This window comes from Tenrec ecaudatus, chromosome 1, assembly GCF_050624435.1.
Source record: "Tenrec ecaudatus isolate mTenEca1 chromosome 1, mTenEca1.hap1, whole genome shotgun sequence".
Classification (NCBI taxonomy): Eukaryota; Metazoa; Chordata; class Mammalia; order Afrosoricida; family Tenrecidae; genus Tenrec; species Tenrec ecaudatus.
The window spans coordinates 193,668,416-193,693,673 of record NC_134530.1 but is presented as its reverse complement, the minus strand read 5'-3'; the positions used below and the strand labels follow the sequence as shown (position 1 = coordinate 193,693,673).

Genomic DNA, 25,258 nt, shown 5'->3' with positions numbered 1-25,258 from the left:
GTAGAATGACGGGCAAGACGTCCATTAATGCACAACAGAGGTAGGTAGACCTTATCCAAGAACTCCCTGATGCATATCCACCCCCCAGTCCTCTGTCCTTCAAGTACATACTCTAGGACCCTGCATCCGCCTTTGTGGGAAGTACTGCAGCCCTCCACCCCTTTTCCCATATTTACATTCCATGCTTGTTTGTTATCCAGTCATTACAAGGGTGGTTGAGTAGTACTTTGGTCGCATGCCAACTTTGGTTGGAGTTGGTGATGGTACGAAGGGGCAAGCTCCATTTGAAAAAGGCAATCCGTGTTCTCGACTGGCCATTGGACAATGGCGCTCCACCTCTTAATGACAGAGGATCGCCCAAACCTATCAAATACCAAATTTTGTGAAGAGTCAGGTGGCTGTGTTGCAGGATTAAGGGCTAGTTTCATGACTCTTCCATGAGAAGTCAGGCTCTTTGAGACCAGGCCAGCCCTCTCCCGGCAGCCCGCACAATCAGCGAGGAGCCCGTCAGAGCCCGGTGGCTCTGTTGCGTGGACAAGTGGCATTCATGTCCAGGCAATCCACTCTGGCACACACTTGCCCTTGCTCTTCTCTAACATAGGTGCCTTGTGTCCAACAGAGAAATCAGAAAGAAGGAAATTTGTCAGGAGAGACCATTCCCTGGAGGAGGGCATCCTGCTGGGTAAAGTTGAGAGGAGGGCCTTCAGCACGATGGACGGACCGAGGGGCTGCAACCAGGGCTCAGGCACAGCAAGCCCAGGGCGGCCGGCACGGCATCTCCTGCTGTGCAAGGGGCCGCTGTGGGTGGGAACCGGCTTGGTGGCACCTATAACAACAGCTTCTGAAGCCGTCGGGGACGAAAACACCTGACAGGAAATTAATTTATAAATCAGTTTATTTACAGATTTTATCCTTTCTTAAAGTACATTTCAGTTAACAAATCTATTTACACAGGTATACATGGGAATTCACCCCCGTATTTTACAGCTCATACTTACAAAACCACACCCTTAAGTCTTCTGTGCAAAGCTGCACACTGGATGTGATGATTGGCTGAAAATGGCCTGGGGACCAGGCTATTTACACATACACAGTAAACGGGTTTATTTTTCATGTCTGCACAGTACAGTACACACAAGGAGGCGAGCCTCCCAGAGAATGCTTTGCAACTGTTTTTTTATTTTTAACCAAGAAGGCTTTTGCAAAGTCCGGAAGGAAAAGCTATTAAACATAGGTTAGTTAAAATGACAGTACCTCCTTTATATCAGTTAACATCTTTTTCTTCACATTTTTATAATACAAAGATATTTTATTGAATTGCTGCACAACCAGTTTAAATGATTTGTAAACATGTAAGTTCCTACAATTTGCATTAAACAGCATTGTAGTCTCTATCATTTGCCTTCTGAATCACTGTCTGATTCACTAGTTTTCTTAAGGTAGTAAAAGGAAGATGTAAGTCAGTCGGAACTTCTTGCAGAAAACCTAGCAGTCTAACGCGGTGCTACAGAACTTCTTCTGAGAGGACACACTTTATTCAAGTATTGCAAACAGCTAAGGCCACTTTTTTTTTTCAAGACAAGAAAGTGAACAAAATTTTTTTATCAATAGGCCACAACACGCTCAGGAGCAATGTAATCTCTTTTGAAAGATACTTTCGCAGAGACCTACAGTCACAGAAGGGATTTTCCTTTCTTTTCAGGTGAAAGAAAAATAAATGACCTTCCTTTTGAACTACTGTTACGTGTTCTTTCCCACTTTCCCCAGAGGAAAAATTCCTGTTTAGACCTGAAGAGGGGAGCTATACCCTGTACTGATGTCACCCAGAGACTGGGGCCCTGGGGAGCACAAATCATTTTGGACTCAGAAGTAACTCTGAAGCCTGGATGGTGCTTTGGGACTAAATTCTGATAATGCTATTCTAAAAGGGATTACTGCCGAGGCGATGTCATGAAGACAGAGTGGAGAAGGATGGAGGGGCTGCGGGGAATGACCAAAGATGAGAAAGAGGGGGCATTTAGATTCTTGGTTAAGAGGCAGAGCTTGATTAAAAAGATCCCAAGAAGGAATGAGTGGCTGGGTGTCTGCTCTGTCCCTGCCCCTCCTCTGGAACCCGGGCTGACTGGGGCCTTGAGCGTCTCTTCTCAGGAGACTCTCAGAGCCTGACCACTGAGTCCTGGCCTCGGCTCACGGCTTTTCCCTTTCCTGGGATCAAAATGCCATAAAGAGTAAACATAAGTTTTCTATTAAAAATCTATTTCAGGCCCAAATAATGAAGATGTAGAAAAAGGACCTATATTCCTATCATAGTATTTTCAGCAGCTGTAAAGTTTCCGTATCAGAAGGACAATGTAATCCTGCAAACAGTACAGTCAAAGGATGCAGACAAGATGTTCTTTGTCTTCCAAGTAACACATAATGAATTAAGAAAGGCCTTTGCTTTTCTCCTGGGCCTGAGGACAGTCATTCCCCGGCATGCTAGCTTCTTTGTCCACTTGCTCATTCTCTGTGGCTGCAGGACGACAGCCCCGCCCACGGAGCCCAGCCAGCATCTGCACACCCCACAACCCAACCACATGGCAGAGCTTTCTTTCTTGCTCAAGAGCTAGCGTACCAGATATTGTGCACAATGCAAGTATTCCAATGATGACTTTAGGTGTTCCTCATAACGACAAGATAAAACCAAGAGACACGGACAGGTGCATAGTGAAAAAGCTGGAGCTGCAGAGGCAGATTTAGAGTGGAGAGACAATAATGGATGAGCATGCACACTGAAAAGAGTATACCATCTTTGGGGTCTTCTAACGTACTTTGAATTTCTAACATTCCAGGATATTTGTAAATATGAGTCCAGTGCATGTCTTATGTCGTGCTCCTAGTCAGGACCTTCAATATTAAGGCATTTACATTCATGCCTAGGATTATCCGCAGTCTTCGAGATCACGTGAAGAGGGACAGGACTGACTGGGAGAAACCGATCGAGAAGGCAGGACGCGGGGCCCCTGGGAAAGCACCGTGCCCGCTCTCGTGCAGCAGCTGGAGTGCGTGCGCTTTGGGACACCGGGACTGAGTTGCGAGAAGCTACAAGGTAAGAGAGGTGAGATTGAGCTGAGCCCTGTCTTCATACCATTTCATCCCACTCTGACCGCTGCAAGAGGGCTCGGAATAGCTCATCATTTCACTTCCGTGTGTGTACGGGTTTGCTCAGACTGTAGGTTTTCTGTGCAAAGATTATGAACCACAGAAGCTTCAAGACAGAAGTTTGAACAATTATAACAATCTTTCACCTCTGAATAGGGACACATCTTTTCAGCTCAATAATTTATCATAAAATAAATTAAAAAAAAAAAAAGGAAAGGTTCCATAGCACAAAACAAGCACACAAATAAGAGACAGTCTCTGTTTGTCTTTGGTGCGCACACTCGTTTCCTAAACCGCTCCAGTAACAGTGTCTCTGGTTTCTTGGGTTGAGATGGGAGTCGAAGGCCAAAATGAATGGTTTCCACTTTTGCCATGCCTGGTGCCTGAGATGGTCCTGAGTGTCTGTGATTCCGGGAGCAGCTCGGAGAGGTTCAGGAGGAAGAAGCAGAGTGCAAGGGCATGACGTGGGTGGAAGAACCAGCGCAGCACCAGTTCTCTGAGCCCAGTCTTTCGGAGGCCTGCCTTTGCTTTCAGCCCCATGTGAACAAACGAACGAGAAGTAATGCAATGGGGTAGCGTTCTTTAGGAGGTGCGTAGGAAGCAAGGCTGCCACGTAGCTCAGCTGACTTGACAGTCCATTTGGTGCTGCTACACTGCAGTGATGGAAGAAAATGGGCTTCAAAAAGCAATGAACAAGGGAATGGCAAATCGGCACACATTATTAAACTTGCCTATTTAGAAGTGGTTGTGGGTTTAATACTGTTTAGAGACTATACTGTCCATTTATGACTCTCATGATTTAGGCCAGCAATACATTTCAAAAAAATGATAAGATGCATATATCTAAAAAGAGCTCTCTTGCCTGACTTCTGACTCAAGGAAGTGATAGTCTCGTCTACGCTAAGAGGTAAGTCTGGTGTTTTCAGCCCTCATCTGAGACTTAACAGGGGTGTTAACGAAGTGCAGAATTATACTGGGTGTCAACATCAGGGATGCAACCCTGCCCACTGACCATAGCCCATTCGTCCCGTGGACAGTCTCTAAAGGCCAAGGCTGCAGTGCAGGTTCCCCCCACTGTCCCGTGAGCTCCACACCACTGGTCTTTTCGAAGAGGTGCAAGGTCCGGAAGCGCTCTTGCTATGACGGAGATGGGGGTGTGTCAGGAGGCAGAAAGGCCCGGGACTCATATTAGCACTCAGTGTTCGATTTATTTTCAAGGTGTCACACAAGTAGCATTCGCCCCTGTTTTTCACTGATGTGATTCAGAACATCAATAGTATCTCTGATCAAGGTCTCAAAGATCCCGTCAGCCAGCTGCATCTTCACACACAACTCATCCTCATCATAGTTCACCCACTGGGCCTCCTCTTCATGGAGCTCCTGGACCTGGAACGCACAAGAGAAAGAGCTTTAGAAAGACCATGTTTTCAGGATGATGACGGCAACAAATGGACAAATGGGCCCGACACAATGGATGTACGTATGGATTGTGATAAGAGTTGTACGAGCCTCCAGTAAGATGATTTTAAAAAGAGAGAGAGAGAAGAGAGAGGTTAGGGAGTCACCGATGGCTGCACACACGGCAGGAAATCAGTCAGGTGTGCTGGCTCCGTGGATGGGAAGACAGGCTGAGGGATAAGCCAGAAGGAAAAAGGAAATGCAGAGGAGGGTGATGATGCCCACCGTTTTTAAACTGCAGGAAGGCTGGAAACACGAGTATAAGAAACAGGAGTAATTAACAGAAAAACAGCTTCAAAAGTACACTTCCCTTTGACACTTGCTCAGTAGTCTATAGACATTAAAGTATTCAGCTTAGCAGGTCACCCCAATATAAGGAATAGTACAGAAATCAAGGGATCGGGGGGGGGGTGAAGAATATAAAATATTAGATAATACATAGATCTATGATTTCAAAGATAATACTGAATGTGAGTCTGGAGTATGAGAAATAAATAATTAAAATTTAATATTCCCTCCATAATTTTAAAATGTAACACTGCTTAAAATTATGTTGTTGTTGTTTTAAAGCACCCATGGACAGTTTTGCTCCCTGCAGTTTCGGACTTTGAGAGCCCTAAGCAAATGCCCAGAGCGCTGGGAGTGCAACGGGTCAGTGCTGCTGCAAACCTGTGAATCATGTAGCTAGAGCTTGGAGCTCCTTCCAGACCTGCTTTGCCAGGCTGCTGGTGTGTACATTGCTTGAGCTCGACTGGTGGATCCTGTCACCTTGCATTGCTTGTGTTCTATATGCCATTTGGGTCTGCATTGCTAAGCTTCTGAGCTACTGACTGTTGGTGACCCATCCTGCTGCTTGCTTGCCTTGCCCCAGGGAAGACTCTGCTGTCTGCTTCCTCGACCTTGGACATGGCAGCCCTAGTGAGTTGAAGGACTTCTAGTCTATTCACTGTTCCACGGAAGTGAGCTGAACTGAGCCCCCTGTACTGTTGTGTGGACTAAGCTGCTATTATATTCCTTCTTGCTCTATCTATCTATCTATCTATCTATCTATCTATCTATCTATCTATCTATCTATCTATCTATCTATCTATCTAAAATCATAAGTTTCCTGGATTTTTTTCTCTAGAGAACACTGCTTAACACAATTGGAGCCAGGAGTGGTACTAGAGAAACAAAGCCTGACATGGAGAGTGGATGCTTGTTTGACCCCTAGCGCATGGTAGTGAGTGTTTCTTCTTTGGCTACCCAGAGGTCAGAGATGGCCATGCAGCTTACTGGGTTGTTATCTGGAAAGGGCAAGGGAAGTTAAAGTTTTGATTCTCCCGTTTGGTTGTTGTCTTTGGTTATTCCTGTTTGAAATGGTGAAAATGAATGTGAATAATGTATATTTTGGGTTCAGAGGGTAAAATCGCTCCTTGAATTTCTTAGAGACCATGCTGCTTAGTGAAAGCAGCTGATAGAAGGTCAACATGGCTGACAGGATGTGCTGGTTAGATGCGGAGGCCTAAGGCCATATTTTATATCAATAGTTTAGATAAGGGTTAAGATAAGGATTGAAATGGACTGTTTTTAAAACTGAGTTTAGGATCTGGCTGGACTAGATTTATACTGTTTTCTTTTGACTGTTGTTACTGATATAATGATTGATAGAAATGACTATTGGGAAGTATAGAGAGTTAGTAAGCTCACAGTTTCAGTCACCAACTTGAATCTTTAAATGGGTTAGGAGAAGCCTGCAAAGAAGGTTCTGAAAAGATAAGCCCCACCCAGTGCTTTGGAGTATGCAGAACATCTGCATTCAGACTTGCCTAAAGGGTTATTGACAGACTGAAGAAAAAAGAAACTCTTCGTTTTTTGAATTTTGAACAAGTGGTTTGTGCCAGAAGCTGGGAAGAATTTGGAGCCAAGGAAGGAACTCTCCCGCTCTAGGAATGAACTGTTAAAGGGAGCCTATGGGCAGGCAGAAATGCTTACTAGGTGACCATCTGGATCCATTTGTTGAGTGGAAGTGAGAGAAATGCAGCAATAAAGACTGGTTGGGTCTGGCCACTGACACCCGTGGACCTGGTTCACAGGGACTAGAGGCGAAAACGAGAGTGGGTTGCCTAGTCTGAAGTTCATGACCTAGCACAAGGGGGGGCTAGGCTTGTTGAGAATTTGTGATGGTCTAAAGGCAAGGCGACCAATGGGCACCCTGGTAGGATGAAGTGAGGCAGCCCACATTGAATTGACTTGAACCTGACCAGATAAGATATTTGAGCCTCTGAACTGGGTGCATATTGCTGCTCACTTTATGGATGGCCTGTCTTGATTTGACTTTGCTTGTGGATGCAGACTTACAAGGCTCCAATTGGAATGAAGATTCTTCACACCAAATAACATGTTTGTCTCTTCAGAGCACTGCGTTGATCTAAGTAGGCAGTATAGAAATTGGATACCCAAAATGGGATGGATAAAGGCATAAAGTGGCTGGTTTACAAACTTTCATAGGTGAATAAATATATTCATAGGATTAAGGTGTAAGCGTTACTTAAATGCGATTGTCAGGCAGAAAATATTATTATGTTGTTCACTTATAGAATTTTATGTTTAATTAATGCTTTGGCACATATTGATTGTATGCATTTTAGTTTTATCCTGTTAGGTACAGCTAAGATTTTATTATTGTTTGTTAAAAAATTATATATGTCTAAAGAACTATGTAAAAGTATCTAAGTTGACAAGGGGTGGTTTGTGGCAGTTCCATAATATACTGTCAACTTCAGTGAAGGGGTGGAGTCTATCCTGTCAATCAGATCATTGACCAAGAGGCCTCTGTATGGGCATGGCCTTTTCCTGAGGATTCTGGGAATTCCTGTCGTCTTCCCTGGAGGCAGGACACACTCTCCCTCGAGACTTTCCTGCTGACAAGCCATATGGAGCTACTCTGATGGAGCCAGAGCCCTGGAACTTGAGGAGCCATGTGGAGACCCACACCAGCGCTTAGATGATTCCACGGCCACTGGATCCACAAGACTTTCTACCCACTGGCCTGTGATCTTCCTGCATTCAGCATCATTGCATGTGTTGCATGAGTCTGAAGAGAAATTTATAGGCTGGTATTGGATATATGGGCTAATATTGGACTTATGAATTTGATCTAGACTGGGCTGGGATGTTTTCTTAATATACAATTATTCTTTGATATAAAGCTCTTTCTTATATTCAGAAATGAATTTGTTTCTCTTGTCAACCCAGGTTAACACAAGGGGCATAAAAAATTGTGGAAAAATGGAATGGAAAGTTAATGGAATTTTTTCACAAACTTTTGGAAGTCCATTGCATACAGGGGCACTCCACCCCAAAATAACAATGCACACTTTCTGGTGTACACGGATTATGCTCCAGTGTATTTGGAACATCTGAGAGATGACAAAACAATATAATCAAAGTCTGTAATCATGCAAAGCATCTCCTGCCCATGCAAACCAAAATATAAACAAACAAACAAAAAACCCAAACACTGCTATTGAGTTGATTCGGACTCATAGTGACCATCTTGGACAGAGTAGAATTGCTCCTGTGTGTTTCTGAGGCCCTGAAATTTTACAGGAGCAAAAAGCCTCATCTTTTTCCCATGGAACAGGTGGGTTCTTGAACTGCTCATCTTACAGTTAGCAGTTCAAACTGGACCCACTACACTACCAGGGGTTTACTGGTCTAGGGCTATGGTTCTCATTTCAGGTGCAAGAGGTCCCAGGTTCATCCTGTGGCCGAGTCTGGAGTTGGTTGGTTTCCCCTGCTGTTCCCACCCACTAGGAAGACTAGTATTAGAAAAACAGAAAAGTGTTGGTGAAGGTTGTGGGGAAGTTAAAACCTCATCCATTAATAGGACTATGAAATAGGGAGCCACTGTGGGAAACATTTCAGCGGTTCCTCAAAAAAGCCCAAACCAAACAGTATTACCGCATGTGTCTCAGCAGTTCCACACTTAGGCATACCCAAAAGAGGTGACCAGTCCCAAAAACCTAAACCCACTGCCGTGTGTCAATTCCTGCACATAGGGCCCCTACAGAGATTCTGAGACTTTGAAAAATCTTTATGGAAGCAGAGAGCCTCATCTCTCTCCCATGGAGTGAAAGGTGGGTTTGAACTGCTGACCTTAATGTTAGCAATCCAACACTAACTTGACAGGGCCATCTGGGCTACAAAAAGACTCGACTCAAACTATTGCATATCACCTTTCAGTGTAGCACTATTCACAACAGGCAAAAGGTAGAAACAACCTAAAAACCTAGCAAAAGATGAATGGCTAAACCCTGTACTCACATATGCATACAATAAAATACTACACTGTCATAAATACAAATGAAGTTCTACTATATGCTTAATATAGACCACCCTTAAAACATGCTGAGTGAAATAAAGAAATAAAACACATGATCCCATTATATGAAACAGCTAGAGGTGAAGGTTTGTTAGTGGCTACTGGGGGCAGCGGCGAGGAAAGCGGGCAGTTAGCGTGTAAGGGGCACTATGGAGTCTGTTCTGACTACTAGTGACCCCTGCCCTGGTGACAGTCCCACAGGGCTTCCTTTAGGCTGTACCTGCTAAACAAACAGACTGCCAGGTCTCTCTTCCCTGAGCTCGTGAGTGGGTCTGAACCTTCTAGCTAAGAGCCAAATGCTTAACTGTTGTGTTTCTATTCAGGGTAATGAAAACTGGGAGACAGTAGTGATGTGATTATGATAAGCATAATGTTATTGAAGTGTACACATAAAAAATGTTGAATGACATAAATTTTCATGTATGTATTTAACACAATGAGGAGAAAAAAGAATGTTTACTTTAATACATTTAAAAAACCTTTGCAGTTCTATATTATAGCACCAAGTTATATTGGTGACCCTAATTTTATATAGCATAATTTGGACCTTGGTTATTTAGAGAGAGGGGGTGGGAGGGATAAAATGGGAACATTATTATACATCAATCTAATTATTAGGTAGTAATATCTTAAAATGTTAGAGACACTCTTACATGCCATTTAAAAGCCCTCATCTCATTGGATTATGACAGCTCTATGAGGCAGGCATCGCACAGGTGGGAACCCTGAGACAGAGGTAGAGTAACTCCCCCAAAGTCACTGAGATACGAAGTCAGGAGAGACAAGACTGGCATCTTACAGGCAGTGTCATCATGGGCGCCTCGCTCTCAACTGTCAGGGCAGTGCATCTCAGCCTTCCTCAGGCCGCCACCCTTTCGTGCAGCTCCTCAGGTGGTGGTGGCCCCAACCATTAAATGATTTTTGTTGCTACTTCATTACTGCAATTTTGCTACTGTTATGAATCCTAATGTAAATATTGGATATGCAGGATGTATTTTCATTGTTACAAATTAAACATAATTAAAGCATAGTGATTAATCACAAAACGAGATGTAATTATATATTGTGAAATATTCATGTTTTCAAATGGTCTTAAGGGACCCCTGTGAACGGGTCGTTCAACCCCCCCAAAGGGGTCACAACCCATAGGTTGAGAACCGCTCTGTCGGCACTTATCCACATGAGAGTATTTGGGGTTTAGCACATCTAAAAGTGTAAATGAAGCTCTGCAAGTTCTAGGACCCTTCATATGAGGGTGATCAAGTGAAATTACCTGCAGTTGAAATTCTAGAAATAAAAAAAGTAGGAATAACGAGAAATTTAAACAAATTTCTAAGATGGCTTCCTTTTGTCTACAGTATTGACAAGTCAAAATATTAACTACTCTCGTCTTTGAGAGGAGCCCTGGGGCACAGTGGATGTGTCTCGGGCTGCTTACCACATGACGAGCAGTGGAGAAACCACCACATGAGGTTTTCTACTCCGGTAAAGAGTTCAGATCTCAAAAGCCACGGGGCAGTTCTAGCCTGTGCCATGGGTTACGATGAGTTAGGACAGACTCGAAGGTAGTGAGTCTGGTTTTTTGTTTGATATTCTTTGCAATGTTCTTAATTTTGAAAAAAAAAATCCTACATAAGAAAACTAATAAAAAACATCATCAATTTCAAGAAAATGATAGAGTAAGACTTTGTTAACTACATTAAAAATAGTTCTCATATAAATATATATAGGTTTAGGGTGGATAAAATCTAATTTAAACTATTTGTAATGTACACAGCTCTGTAGGCTCATGCCTCTCTGTAGAAAACAGAAAACTCTTTTATAGCAAGAAAAGGGGAGATTAATAAAATATGTATTATGTGATTGTTTCCCAATTTCTAAATCTCATCAATTCCAATACACAACTCTCATCCAAGCTAGAATCATCTTATACTTACAAAAGAAGCAGTGTTAGCTTGTTGACTGTTGGAGAACTTTCTGCTAACTGCTGGAGAGACAGCTCTACTAAGTAGCCTGCGCAGTAACCTCCACAGTCAAGGACAATACCGTGTCTGGTACATTTAATGAAGAGCTGTGGATCTACCAATTTGCTTACTGTTTAATTCCTAGATAAATTGCTTGCTATTTCTGATTAATAGCTCAGGTTTGGAGATGGCTCCAAACTTAAGGTGACCAGATTTTAACATTGGTAAAGCGGGACACCATTGACCGGGGGTGGAGGGGAGGTGGGGGGTGGGGGGTGTGGAGTTGGGGGTGGGGGTTTTGTGATTAAAAATTTGGTCTATATGGAGCAACAAAAATTTTCATAGAATGCAAAAATAGTATTGTAATATCTTTTTAAAATTTTCAACATAAGTACAATTTACAAATATAGTACAATACAAATTATGTATAGTATTATTTTATTCTTTGGTATATTTCTCATTTGAGTGAATTCTTTTTAGTAGATTGCTGTCGTTGTTTAAAAGGTCATGAGATTTTTCACAAGAATTTGTTAAATTATATTTCACACGTAAAATGGCTTTCAAAGTCTCAACATTTTATTGTGACTTTTCTGATGTCCACACTTTATTTACTGTAGAAAAACTGTGTTCAGTCACAGCATTCGTTCCTGGTAAGGTCAGCGCGTATTCCACAATTTTTAGTGCATTATTGTATAGAACATGGTTTGTTTCAAAATGATGAAATATTTCTAACCATTTGTTCTTTATTGTGATTTTTGCTGATGCCCAAGATTTAACCTTTTCCTTATCAATATATTTTCTAATAATGATACCTTATTAAAAATATCATTTTAGGAAATATTACTATATGGGAAATTTTGAGTAATATGATTGAATAATCTTTGCACATCATTCCAATTAAGTTCTTGTTTAATGTAAGCCAATGAAAATGTTCAATATCATTGTAATGTACAGTCCACTCTTCTAAATAATCTATGCAGTTACTATAGAACTTTTTAACGTGAGTCATGATATCTGCACGATTTATTGCACCTTGTTCTTCTAGCTGGCTCATACTATTACGGATAGTTAACAGAAGAAAATTATTTTCTAACTGCTCTTGACACTGACATTTTAAATTATTAACTTCATTTGCTACTTCAATTACCGAAATTTTGTCACCTTCAGTAAGTTTTATAGCATTTTGAAACAGAGCTGCTTGATTGTGTACAAACTCTAGCCAAATTTTTGAAGATTATTTTCCAAAAAAACTCTTCTAAAATTCTAAGACATTTATCCTGTGATAGAAAGTAGGATTTCAAAGGATCATATATTTTCAGAATTCTTTCAACAGCTGGCAAAAGAGCTAACCAGCGCGTTACACTGATTCCAAGGATTTTCTGATATTTGACTTCTGCAGTTTCACAAAACTCTTTAAGCATTTCAACGCGCACAGTGTATATATAGAAATAAGACTATATTTTAACTTTTCCACATCTACGGGCAACACATCAGCAGCTCTTTGACTGGCGTTATGTATTATGCATATTCCCTTCCCGTTCTCCTGCTGTTCCCTAGCTTGTCGCGCATTCTTCCCCAAAATCGGGACTTTTAAAAAACGCTGCAGGACGTGGGACAAATTGTTAAAAATCCAAACTGCTATCTCCCCCACCGCCAATACATTCGATCCAACCACTACAGAGATGGCATCTTTATAAGCATGTGAAGTGACACTTACCTGGGCCCTAGCTGCAGGCTCTGCTTTCCACGGTGACACTGAGAGACTTACTACCTACGGCAGTTCCCTCATTTCCTCTGAGCTGTGCTCGAGACCAATTTGCTTCAATACACCTAAGCGTCCTTTGAGTTGGCTTTCCTTCCTCCACATTCTGGGTCCCTTTGAAGTACTGTTCCAGTGATTTTTTTTAAAACCATAAATCTGATATAGTTATTTCTTTTACTTAAAACCCCCTGCATTTAAGATCAATTTCAAAATCCTTATCCTAGCTGTAAAAGTGCTACAGGATGTCGGCTCTATCTCGCTCTCTAGATTTATCTTATGCCATCTGCTTCTTAACTCTCCCACCACGCTGACATTTCAGCTCAAACTCACGATTCTTGCCATGGCAAGACCTCATCACGCTGGGCTCGCTCTCGCTGAACTACAGCGCCACAAGCCCTTCCTCAGCCTTAAGATCTGCGCTCACGTGCCCCTACCTCGGAGAAGCTTGTCCTAACCATTCTCATCAGATCGGTTTTCTTGGATTTATGCATTCATCCTAACTCCCTAGTCTTCTATTTGTCTCTCTTAATTTACTACACATTTGTGTACACCAACAGCATTCTTCTGCCACCAAACTGTAAATCCACGAAGGCAGGGTGTATGTCTGTTTTCTTCCCATTTTAACAGCGGCCCTTGGTTAACACAATTTCTGACCCAAGGTGTCCACAGAGGTGGACAAGGCACAGGATCTAATAACAGAGAGGGTAGACAAGTCTCTCCTGACATGTGTTTTTCTTTAATTCTTAGAAGTGAAATATCCTTCTAAAACATTTTCTAATTATCTTGGAAAATAGTAATTCCAGCTTTAAATACTGTAGAAATATGAGAACAATTCCCCTTTCTGGAAAAGCAAAGCTCTATGAAGAAGTAGTAGGCTAGCTCAAGCTATGCCCACTGCTAGGTACACTAGTGGTTGCTCTGCTCGGTACAGAAGAAGGCCGCTCCAGAGACAGAAAGGGCGGACTGCGGCACCTTACATCACAATAGACACAGCTCAGTTGTACACACTGACCAGGATATGATCTACTCGGTCTCTCTTCTTTCTTCCAAATTTCATCATTTTCTGCCAATCTGTCTTGTGGTTTGATTCCTTTTTAAGACTGAACAACTTGAGTACTTCAGTTGCTATGAAGTTCTATGAAAAATAAGGAGTGAGTGAAACACAAAGTTCTCAATATTTATGTACTTAGAATGCAATACAAAGATTACAATGCTAGAAAAGAGTGTTTATAATAAAATATCATAAATTTCTTCCACTTAAGTTTCATTTAATATGAAAAGAAGAGCATTTCAAATGCTTGGACTATATTCATTTAAAGAAATTTTGTTTTTTATACAACACAGTAGGCCCCTCATACAAATGTAAAGCCGTTGATTCATCTGCAAAGAAAAGCCACTTTTCAGCCCACAAGTTCAAGTACAAAACTTTGAGCTGGCAATAACTACTAAAGAATATGACAACCTGTCATGAAATTAGTGGGACCAACGTCATGCGAGAAAAGTTTAAAATTTTAGCTGGGGTATTTTCTATTGAAATACCAAGATTGATATATATTAAAAAATACCACCAACACTTCAGAATGAGACACATGAGAATTTGATTGCTAATGATATTTGCTCAACTATCACCTTTAAAAAGCTTTATAAACACACACACACACACACAAAACTGTACAAAATACTATTTCAATGTTAAAACTACTGGGCAGGTCTACTCTGTATTACTGTGATGTGTGCACTTTGATGAATTCTAGTTTATATAATGGATCCTGCTTTATTTGAACTTAATTTGTTCTTTATTATTTTCAAATTAATTTGTTTGATTACTTTTCACGGTTGTTCTGTCAAAAGCATCAATGTTGTTCATGGGGGAGGTGACACTTTCCCACCCCCTAGAAGATTCTCAGACTACTGAGGTGCCCCACACTCCAGCTATCCCCTGTTGCACTAACACATACTCTCTCTCACGGGCACGCGACAGTTTACTGACTGTGGCGGGCTGCAAGGAATGACACACAGGGCTTGTTCTGAAAACCTTCCCAGGTAGTTCTGGTACTCTGTCTCTCAAAGTGACAATGAATGAATGATATCTGTTTGATGATAATGACTAAAATTCATCTGTGAGAACCTTTTATGTTTTGCTATTTAATTGAAGTGGAGGTTAGTAAACGTCTCTGTAAGGGCAGGCAGTAAGTCTGTTGGGCCCTGTGGGCCGTGATGCAACTATAGCCGCTGTCTACCATTTGGTTCCCGGCTTCCCTCGTCTGTGGTCACCCGTGACCCAGAAGTGCTAAAGGAGTCCAGAGAAGGATGAATCTTGTGCCCTTTATGGGATTTTTAGTACAATGTACTGTTATAATTAGTCTATTTTTAAAACGTACTGTTGTTAATCTCTAATTCATTCATTAAACTTTATCACAGGTTTATCACATATACAGGACAAAATGGTATCTAAAAGTTCGATATTCAGGTTTCAGACATTCCTGAGGGCTTTGGAACGTATTTTAGAAACTGAGGAGAACGGGGAGCACTGCCTATGATAAAAAGCTGTCACCTTCAGTAAGGATGGTGCCTCAGTGTGGGGCAGGCCCTCAGGAGATAAAGGTGAGTGAACACAGGGGCCCTGTTTTATGGCGCTTATAAGCCCATGTAAATTAACAGCACGTCCAAAAGGAGGTATTCTCTAGCTGTGAGTCACCTTGATTTCATCAAGATCATTTGGATTTTTCACTCGTCGGAAATAATGAGAGTTGATTCTACATGGTTTCATCCAGACTGGTTGATTCAAGTTGGGATCCTCAGCAAATATTTCCTCAAAAATCTCTTTTGTTAAATCAAAAACGGCCTTGAGAAAAAGAAATAAAATGGTTAAGAATCCAAATAACAGACAATGGAGAGAAGTTTGAAAATCAGAATTCTCCTCCTGTGTCACATACCTGTTTGTAGACCCTTTTACTGGTGCTTTCTAGATCTTGACCCTTGCTGACACAGCCAAGCAGCCTTGTAGGAATACTAATGCTACGCAGATCATGACCCAATTCTTTCCATTTCCAAAGTTCTTCTGCTGCATCATTTACCAGAATTTCTACTTCCGCTGTAGTATGTGGGACTGCCAATAACGTGCCACAGGGCTTTTGGGGGGGTCGCTTAGATTCTGCCATCACAGGCACAATGGCTTCTTCTATCTTGTTTTTTGGGGCTTTGTGAGAGGAACTCAAACCAAAGTCTTCATCAAACCAGTCTTGATCATCTGCTAACACGTTCAGGAACTCCCGGCTGATCTCAAGCTCAGCAAGTCTCTTAGCAAGCTCCTCCTGTCCACTGGCACCAAACACCGGGCTTTCCTATAGGGTGAAACCATTCAAATGGAATTTAGTGACTTCAGATCATTTAAACAAGCAAAACAAAAACTACGTGGTGCTTACCAGTAAATAATTTAAAGGAAAATTATCTAGTGTCCCACTAGTCTATTTATATTTTTAACTGAATTCTGATAAATCTATTAGGTTTTTCTTTTCCTTTTGTGTATCATTATCATTCCGTTTCTGAGGGACTGTGTGGGTTATGGAAATGAGATGTCAAATTTCTCACCTCTGGTGATTATCTGGCTCAAGTTACTCAAAATCATTACTTTTGCTCAGTGCTCCATAGGCATCCTAGATAAGTTGATGGTCTGAGTGTATGTCATAGTGGGTATACTTCAGTTTTAGCAGGATCAACATCACAACTGGTAACATCGGCACAGCATCCATGACTAATAGGCAGATATATCATTTTAGAGGCAAAAAAAGGGTTTCTTCAAGAACGGAGCTGTTAACAATTGGTAAAACTCCATGGGACAAATCTTTATAGTAAATCTATAAGAAGATCTAATCTGTGGCCAGTAATCAAGGTTGTCAACTCAGCAGTTTAAATGGATGTTTCAGTTCCCATCAACCTGTCAGTGTTTGTGACACTCTGGTGACTACTCATGACGTAACAGAGGGCAATTACATATCAGACAGAACAATAGCTACAGGGCACTTAACATCTGAAAGCTAGTACAGTGATCTTTGCTTAATAAACATGCTAGAAACAAACAAGCAAAAACTATCAGAAGCCACAAAGTTAAAATGCCAGGCAGAGGTAAGCTAAATTGACTTTTTTTCCCCCCCCGCCCCTGAGAATACTTACGGGTCTGGGGCACAAATCTGGAGACGAAATCTCTTCTTTCTCATCTTCCAAGTCAGACCTTAAGAAGTAATCTGGAACACTTGGTGACTGCTCCTCAAGAGTCTGGACCAGGCCTTGGGGAACCACTACCACTTGGCCATCAAGAAGCTGCTGATTGCTAAGCTGGATTTTCTCATCCCGTGCTCGTTTAATTTGTTGCAGTTGTCTGACTGTGTCCGTCACAAAAGCACTCAGCAAACTGTCTGTAAGTACGCTGACTGTGTCGAGGGGCTCCTGGGATTTTTCCTCCTCACTCAGTGATGTCCTCAGCTGGGATTCCAATTGTTTCTTTTCTCTCCTCAAAAGATCCAGCAGGGGAGTAGAAAGTTTTTGTGAAACCTCAGAATGTAGGTTCTCTTCAACTTCAGTAAACTGCTGTTGCTTCTGCAATTCTTCCGAAAAGGTACTGTCTAAAGTATCATCTTCGACAGCAATGGATACCTTCTCTATGGCATCAGAAGTAAGGTCTTTGCTTTCCTTTGAGGAAATCCGTGAATCCACTTCAGTCTGCAGGTGAGCATGGGCTTCCAGGGCCTCAGACATGCCCTGTATGTTATCTCTTACTATTCTAAGGCTTTTGTCAACTGAGGCTTCCTTGTCACCCAAGCTAGGTAGAGATTTTTCATAAAAACATTCAATCGTGTCATCTTCTCCATCAGACTTGGAGTCCTCTGTATCTTTTGGTTTTTGATTACTGTATTGTTCATCTGAATAAGAGTCTTCGTCTTCATTTGTGTCGATATAGTCATCATAGTTTTCTGGAATGTGAGATATTTTTTGGGGAGGTGCAAAAATACCATGCTTCTCTTTGCAGACGAAGTATACAATACCATCATATGTTCCATTGTTGTTTCCTTCCGGCTTATCCAACTCCACTCCAGCCCAAAACCCTTTAGCAAAACTAGTCACACCTTTGAATCGAAGAGTTCCTGGTTGAAAATTGCCAATGAGCACCCTATCACCAATGTGGAAATCAAGCAACTCGTCCATGACAGAAACTGCAGCCAAGGAAAGGCACGCAGTGACCCCCTGTTGGTGTTGGACATCACTGCGCTCCTTACTGCTCATGAGCTCGGTGGTGGACTTGAGCTGTAACAGCCCCTCAGAGTGCACAGTGCTCTGAAGGGAAAGGCTCTTCTCGCTTAGGCACTCACTAATCTCATCGTCACTGCTGAAGCTGGGAGCCCTACTTCTAGAGCTCCTCATTGGCTGGGGTTCTTTCCTGAGTGACAGCAACGATGATAACTCAAAGTCATCTTTGTACAGCTCAGGGGAAACGTCTTTCCTGGCAGATGCTGCTTCAGACTCTTCGGAGCAGGACAGCTCTCTCAGGGTGGAGTAATGGTCTGACAGCGATGAGGCCCTTTCCTTGATGCTTCTTTGTTCAGGAAGGCTGTTTCCCAACTCTCGCTCCGTCAACATTTCCTCTTTTTTATGAAGATTTCCTATAACCAATCTAAGCAAATCTTCCTGAACATTTACAGGGTCTAAAGGAACATCTTTCTTCGAAAGAATTTCAGATGAATCTCCCTGTTCCAGGTCTAATTTCAAGAAGACACCAGCACCTTCAATTTCACTCTTCTCTAGCTTTGCATGTTCTGCCTCTTCTGGCATTTCTGATTTTTTATTGGGTTTTTCATCAACCTTGGCTGCGGACACATCAAGAATTCTACTAGGGGCATTTAGCAGGTGTAACGAAGCTACATTTTCTAGAGAATCTCCAGATTCCGCCCTAACTTTCCTTGATGGTCTAAGAACTGGAGATGAGGTCTGAAAACGCTCTTCTGCTTGATTATCCAATTCAACCACTCTCTTTGCATACGGAGATAAAGGTCTTTCTGATGCTGATCTCTCAGAACCTGTAAGTCCGGCATCTGGAAGAAAAAGCAAAAATACTACATCAAAATTACGTGATCATAATCTTTTGATTTTTATAACCCAACTTTAAACAAAAGTTAAATCTTGGTAAGGTTAAATCTTACTAAGTTCTTAGTAAGAACTCTGGTCAGGAAATATGATCTTCTTAGTTACCAAAAAAGCTAAATTTTTGGGTTTTGTACCATTAATCTATTTTATTTTATGAAACTATTTTATTTTGTTGTGCCGAAAGAGAACTGAAATGAGTTTGAAAAAATTTTAAGTTTGGAGTAATTTCTTTTTTTTTTAATTTTTTTTTATTTTTTTATTTTTTTTTCTTCTTTTACATTTTATTAGGGACTCCAACAACTCTTACCACAATCCATACATATACATACATCAATTGTACAAAGCACACCCATACACTCCCTGTCCCAATCACTCTCAAGGCATTTGCTCTTCACCTAAGCCCCTTGCATGAGGTCCTCCTTTTTTTCCCCCCCTCCCTCCCTTTTCCCCCCTCCCTCATATGCCCTTGGTAATTTATACCTCGTTATTTTGTCATATCTTGCCCTATTCGGGGTCTCCCTTCCCCCCTTCTCTGCTGTCCCTCTCCCAGGGAAGAGGTCACATGTGGCTCCTTGTAATCAGTTCCCCCTTTCCAACCCACTCACCCTCCACTCTCCCAGCATCGTCCCTCACGCCCTTGGTCCTGGAGGTATCATCCACCCTGGATTCCCTGTATCTCCAACCCTCCTATGTACCAGTGTACAGCCTCTGTCCTATCCAGCCCTGCAAGGTAGAATTCGGATCATGGTAGTTGGGGGGAGGAAGCATCCAGGATCTGGGGGAAAGCTGTGTTCTTCATCGATACTACCTCACACCCTAATTAACCCATCTCCTCTCCTAAGCCCCTCTATGAGGGGATCTCCATTGGCTGACACTTGGGCCTTGGGTCTCCACTCTGCACTTCCCCCTTCATTTAATATAATATATATATACACATACATATATACATATACACATAAATACACATACATACACACACATATCTTTTTTTTTTTTTTGTTGCATGATGCCTTATATCTGGTCCCTTGGGCACCTCGTGATCGCACTGGCCGGTGTGCTTCTTCCATGTGGGCTTATTTGTTTCTGAGCGAGATGGCCGCTTGTTCACCTTCAAGCCTTTAAGACCCCAGACACTATCTCTTTTGATAGCCGGGCACCATCAGCTTTCTTCACCACATTTGCTTATGCACCCATTTGTCTTCAGCGATCCTATCATGGAGGTGTGCAGTCAATGATATGATTTTTTGTTCTTTGATGCCTGGTAACTGATCCCTTTGGGACCACTCGATCACACAGGCTGGTGTGTTCTTCCATGTGGACTTTGTTGCTTCTGAGCTAGATGGCCGCTTGTTTATCTTCAAGCCTTTAAGACCCCAGTCACTATCTCTTTTGATAGCCGGGCACCATCAGCTTTCTTCACCACATTTACTTGTTCACCCATGTTGGCTCCAGCTGTTGTGTCGGGAGAGTGAGCATCATAGAGTACAATTTAATAAAAGAAGGTATTCATGCATAGAGGGAGTGTTTGAGTAGAGGCCCAAGGTCCTTCTGCCACCTTAATACTTGACCTATAAATATAGACACAAAGATCTATTTCCCCAACCTCCTATATATATTTGCATGTACATGTCTTTGTCTAGACCTCCATGAATGCCCTTTGACTCCTAGCTCTTTCCTCCATCTCCCTTGACCTTCCTCCTGCCCTACTACCATGCTTCATTGCCACCTGGGCTAGAGTATACCTCTTCTCTAAGCAACCTTACCCTTGATCATTTCCCACCAGGCCTGCCACTCCCCCTTCTCTACCCTTTGGGGTCCCATGTTTTTCCCTTGTCCCTGGGTTTGTTAACACCACTTCCTTACCCCCCCCTACCCCCTGGAGTAATTTCTTAAGAGTGTTGTCTTAGGTGACTGTCCCCTACTTACACAAAACCAGCATTACATAATGAACAGGATATACATTTTTCAAACAGGCAATGTGAAAGGGAGAAATATATTTCTAAAAGAATAAATATTCCTGGGAACTTCAACTGCGCTTTCTTATGTAAAAAAGAAAAATTTCTGTAAATAGTCAAATTTGCAAAATAAGATGAAAGTATGAATGATTTGATGAGCTAACATACTATGAATTAAATGTTCTGAATTCCAATTTCTATTTTGCTATTAAGATGCGAGCTTTATCATGGTGCAATTTTGTTTCATTTCCAAATTGAATTATTTTTTATTCCCCACGGTTTTCTTTCTTTTTGCTTGTTTTTACCATAAAATTGGGGCACTAAAGACTGATTCACATAACTTCTTGCTGTAGATGTAGAAGAGGCATCTGAACCAATCCCTAACCTGCGCAGGTCTAATCTAATCATTTTCCACAGTGACATACCAATGTGTGCGGCAACAGACTCCAGAGAACCTCTCGAATGTTCTGACTCGGTCAGGGATTTCCAATTTTTGGTTGTTTCGGGTCTGAAACAGAAACATTCATGAATAGAAATACATACATTACAAGCAGTGTAATAACTGAAAAGAAAGAGCAGCTGTCTACAGAGGGCTCTTTTCTCCTCTTCTCCACACGAGGTGTGCCACGCTCTCAGTGGAGGGTGTTGCCTGCTTTACTGAGAGCACCAGAAGCCATAAGACACAGATGTCGTAGATTATCAAGTTTTTTATCTATATATTTGTCTTTAACTTTAGCTGCCCCAACTTCCCTGGTCTCACACTTGTTTAAAACTAATTGTTCACACTTGTTTTTGCTCTCGATTCCACCCCTTTCCACAGCCACGCAGACTGAGCAGAGCTTCTACACATTTCTATTCTCTTTTCCTCATTCTTCGGTTCTTCCATCTAGGTACTCTTCATCTTAAAAATTAGTCTTAAGTCACACAAACAAAAATGTCCTCCCTTAATTCTTCATTCCTCTGTCCATACTCCTATTTCCCCCTCTTTATATTTAATAGAAATAGCTACTAGAGAGTAACCCCCCAAAATGAAAATTTTTTTCAAAGCTGTGTATTTAATTTTTTTACAAAACCACCCTATCATCTTCAAACCACTCTCCATTACACTTAATACATTTGTCAAATCTGATATTCCATTCTTGGAAACATTTTTCAAGCTCATCTGTTTGGATGGCTGACAGCACCTCCTTCGTTGTTTTTTTCACTTCTATATTGTCGTCGTTTTTCATGTCATGCTTCATTCTCAGAAACAAAAAGAAGTCGCATGGAGCGAGGTCAAGTGAATAAGGTGCATGGGGCAAGAAAGGTATCCTATTTTTTGCCAAAACCTGACGCACTGAAGACGGCTGTGTGAGCAGGTATATTGTTGTGACGGCAAAACCAGTCCTCCATCTGCCACAATTCAAGCCTCTCTTGTCACACAGTTATGCAAGCTTTTCAGAACTGCTAAACAGAAAGCCCGATTAACAATCTGACCTGGTAGAACGAACTCCAAATTCACCATCCACTTCACATAAAACAAAAAACAACAAATGAGCATCTTACTCTTTGATTTCATTTGAGGAGCTTTTAGGCAAGGCGACATTGGCATTTTTCTCTGCCTTGACTGACGTTTGCTCTTGGGGTTGTAAGAATCACACCATGTCTCGCCGCCAGTGACGGCTGGGAAAAAATCTGGGTTGCTTTGAAGCGGTTCTTCCCAAGCTCAGCATCTTTCCACTGGATGCGCTTTTTGCTGGTTAGTCACTATTCAAGGCACAAATTTCACAGCGACCCTTCTCATTCCCAAAGCTTCCATCCCAATTCACTGAACCGAGCTCCAAGGTAGTCCAGATAGCTTCCCCATCTTCTCAATGGTCCGTCATCAGTCCTCGAGCACAAGTGCACGGATTGTGTCAATATTTTTGTCCATTTGAGAAGATGACAGACATCCAGAATGAAGTTTGTCATCAATCGACATTTCACCCTTTTTGAAACGAGAAAACCACTGTGCACTTGAGTTTTTCCCATAGCGCTGTCCTTGTAAGCTGTGGTCAGCATCCCAACAGCTCTACAGCATTGTTCCCCCAGCAGGAAACAAAATTTCACAGCCACACGCTCTTCACTTAAATCACCCATCACAAAAAAAATAAGGTTCGAGCAAAACTGCTTTTATGAAAAAATTCACGGTTAGAAGAGAGAACCTTCTTGGGCAATGCCACTTGGTGCACTAACTCAGAGTCAGTTGCTCAATGGTTGCCTAGTGGGAAAAATGTGGACTACAAAAGCCCTGCCCAGCAGTGTCTTTTCCCGGTGTTTTGGGGATACCCCTCATACATTCTCAATGTTTATTTTCTTGTCTCCTCTTCTTATGCTAAGCTATAATATTTAGCTTCCCATCTACCTTCTTGGAGCTCTGATGGAGTTGTTGGTTATACTTTGGCTGCACTATGAACAGTAGTTCGAAGCCATGCTGCTCCAAGGGGAAAGATGAGGCTTTCCATTTCAATATATAAGATTTAGTTTCAGAATCCCACAGGGGCAGTTCTACTCATCTTTTAGGGTTGCTGATTGAGGATTAACTTGACAGTAGTGAATTCTTCCTACTTTCTTACAATGCCCTTTAAATGTTTCTATTTCTTCATCCTTAGTCTTTGGCCCCTCCCTTTTATTCTTTCTGAATGCATATGGTGCTCTATTAAGGTTTAACAACTATTTAGATGCTAAAAGACCGTATCTCAAAGGCTAATAGCTTTCCTTGCTAACTTCACAGATGAAGCACCAAAAAAAACTCTACTCCTGTTTGACTTCAATTCATAGTGATTCTATAGTACAGAACAGAACTGCTCAATAGGGCTTTTGAGACTACAAATCTTTATGAGAGCAGACAGACTCATCTTTCTCCTACAGAGGGACTGGTGGATTTCAACTGCCAACCAAGACAGCCCAAAGTTTAACCCATTAAGTTACCAAGACTCCTTAGATGAAATAGTCACTTAAAACACAGCACAAGAACACAAAACTTACTTTCCAGTTGATTCTGACTCATAGCAACCCTATAGGACAGAGTAGAGTTGTTCTTGTGGGTTTCTGAGACTGTAAATCTTTAAAGGGAGTAGAAAGCCTCATCTTTCTCCTGGGGAGCAGCTGGTGGTTTCAAACTGCTGACCTTGCAGTTAGCAGCCTAATATGTAACCCATTATGCCACAGGCACCTCAAAATTAAGTGTTTAAAAACCATTAAGTATAAGCTTTTCACAAAATTCCTTGCTTTCCCTTAGTTTAATAACGCCAACTACCTAACCAATGCTACTCAAGACAGAAACTTGGGAGTTGTGGTTTTTACATGATTTGTTGTCAATTTGAGACTATTAACAGTGAAGGGGTGGAGTTTAGCCTGTCAATCAGGCTGCAGCTTGATGACTTCATTTGGAGCCGCTACAGAGATAAATACCTAAATACCGTATATACTTGAGTATAAGCCGACCCAGATATTCTCCGAGGCTCCTAATTTTACCACAAAAACTACCTTAAAAATGTGCTCGAAAAATTAGGTTTATACTCAAATATATACGGTAGTTTGCTGGAGGCAGGACACTCACTCACTCCCTGTGAAACATTCTCGTGGGACTACACTAGAGCCCTGGAGTCAAAGGAGCTACGTGGAGACCCCTGCCAGCGTTCAGATGTTTCCACTGTCACTGGATCCACAATACTTTCCACCCACTGGCCTGTAATATTCCTGCATTTGGCGTCATCGCAATGTGTTGTCTGAGTCTTAAGAGGAGCTTACAGACTGGTATTGGTCATATGGGCTAATATCAGACTTGATCTGGTCTGAACTGGAATGTTTTCTTAATATACAATTATTCTCTTATATACAGCTTGTGGTAGTTACATAATCTGGTGTCAATTTGAGGATTAAGAGTGTAGGGGTGGAGTCTAGCCTGTCAATCAGGTCACTGAGCGAGCATGGCCTTCTCCTAAGGATTTTGGGAACTCCTGCACTCCTCCTTGGAGGCAGGAACACTCTCTCTCTCTCTGCTCACTCCCTGTGAGACATGCCTGTGGAGAAGACACATGGAGAGAGGCTGGTGGAGTCAGACTTTTGGAGCTGGAGAAGCCACGTGGAGACCCCTGCCAGCGGTGAGATGTTTACAATGCCACTGGATCCACAAGACTTCCCACCTAGTGGCCTGCGATCTTCCTGTGTTTGGAGTCATTGCATGTGTTTTGTGAGTCTAAAGAGGACTTTATAAATTGGTATTGGACATATGGGCTAATATTGGACTTATGGACTTGATCTAGACTAGACTGGGATGTTTTCTCAATATTTGACTGCTTTTTTTTTTTTCTGTCTCGTCTACCAGGACTAACACATGATGGTACCTTGGGAGGTGGAGTACTAGAGAAACAAATCATGAAGATGGAGAGTGGAAGTTAGTTTGACCTCTCCCTCACGGTAGTTTTTCTTTTTTGGCTAGCCAGAGGTTAGA

At 41.9% G+C, this 25,258-nt stretch overlaps 1 protein-coding gene across 4 annotated transcripts in view; it reads right to left on the bottom strand.

The window, feature by feature from the left end:
• Window positions 1–877: 877 nt before the first annotated feature.
• Window positions 878–25,258, bottom strand: part of CEP350 (centrosomal protein 350) — a 170,859-nt gene continuing 146,478 nt past the window's right edge. For all 4 annotated transcript variants that reach the window (XM_075528019.1, XM_075528033.1, XM_075528023.1 and 1 more), the window contains 6 exons: window positions 21,210–21,292; window positions 16,865–18,777; window positions 15,628–16,035; window positions 15,390–15,536; window positions 13,704–13,826; window positions 878–4,527 (listed from right to left, as the gene is read on the bottom strand). In XM_075528019.1, coding sequence (XP_075384134.1) covers window positions 4,363–4,527; window positions 13,704–13,826; window positions 15,390–15,536; window positions 15,628–16,035; window positions 16,865–18,777; window positions 21,210–21,292 — 2,839 coding nt within the window. In that variant the 3' untranslated portion in view covers window positions 878–4,362. The remainder of the gene's footprint in view (window positions 4,528–13,703; window positions 13,827–15,389; window positions 15,537–15,627; window positions 16,036–16,864; window positions 18,778–21,209; window positions 21,293–25,258) is intronic.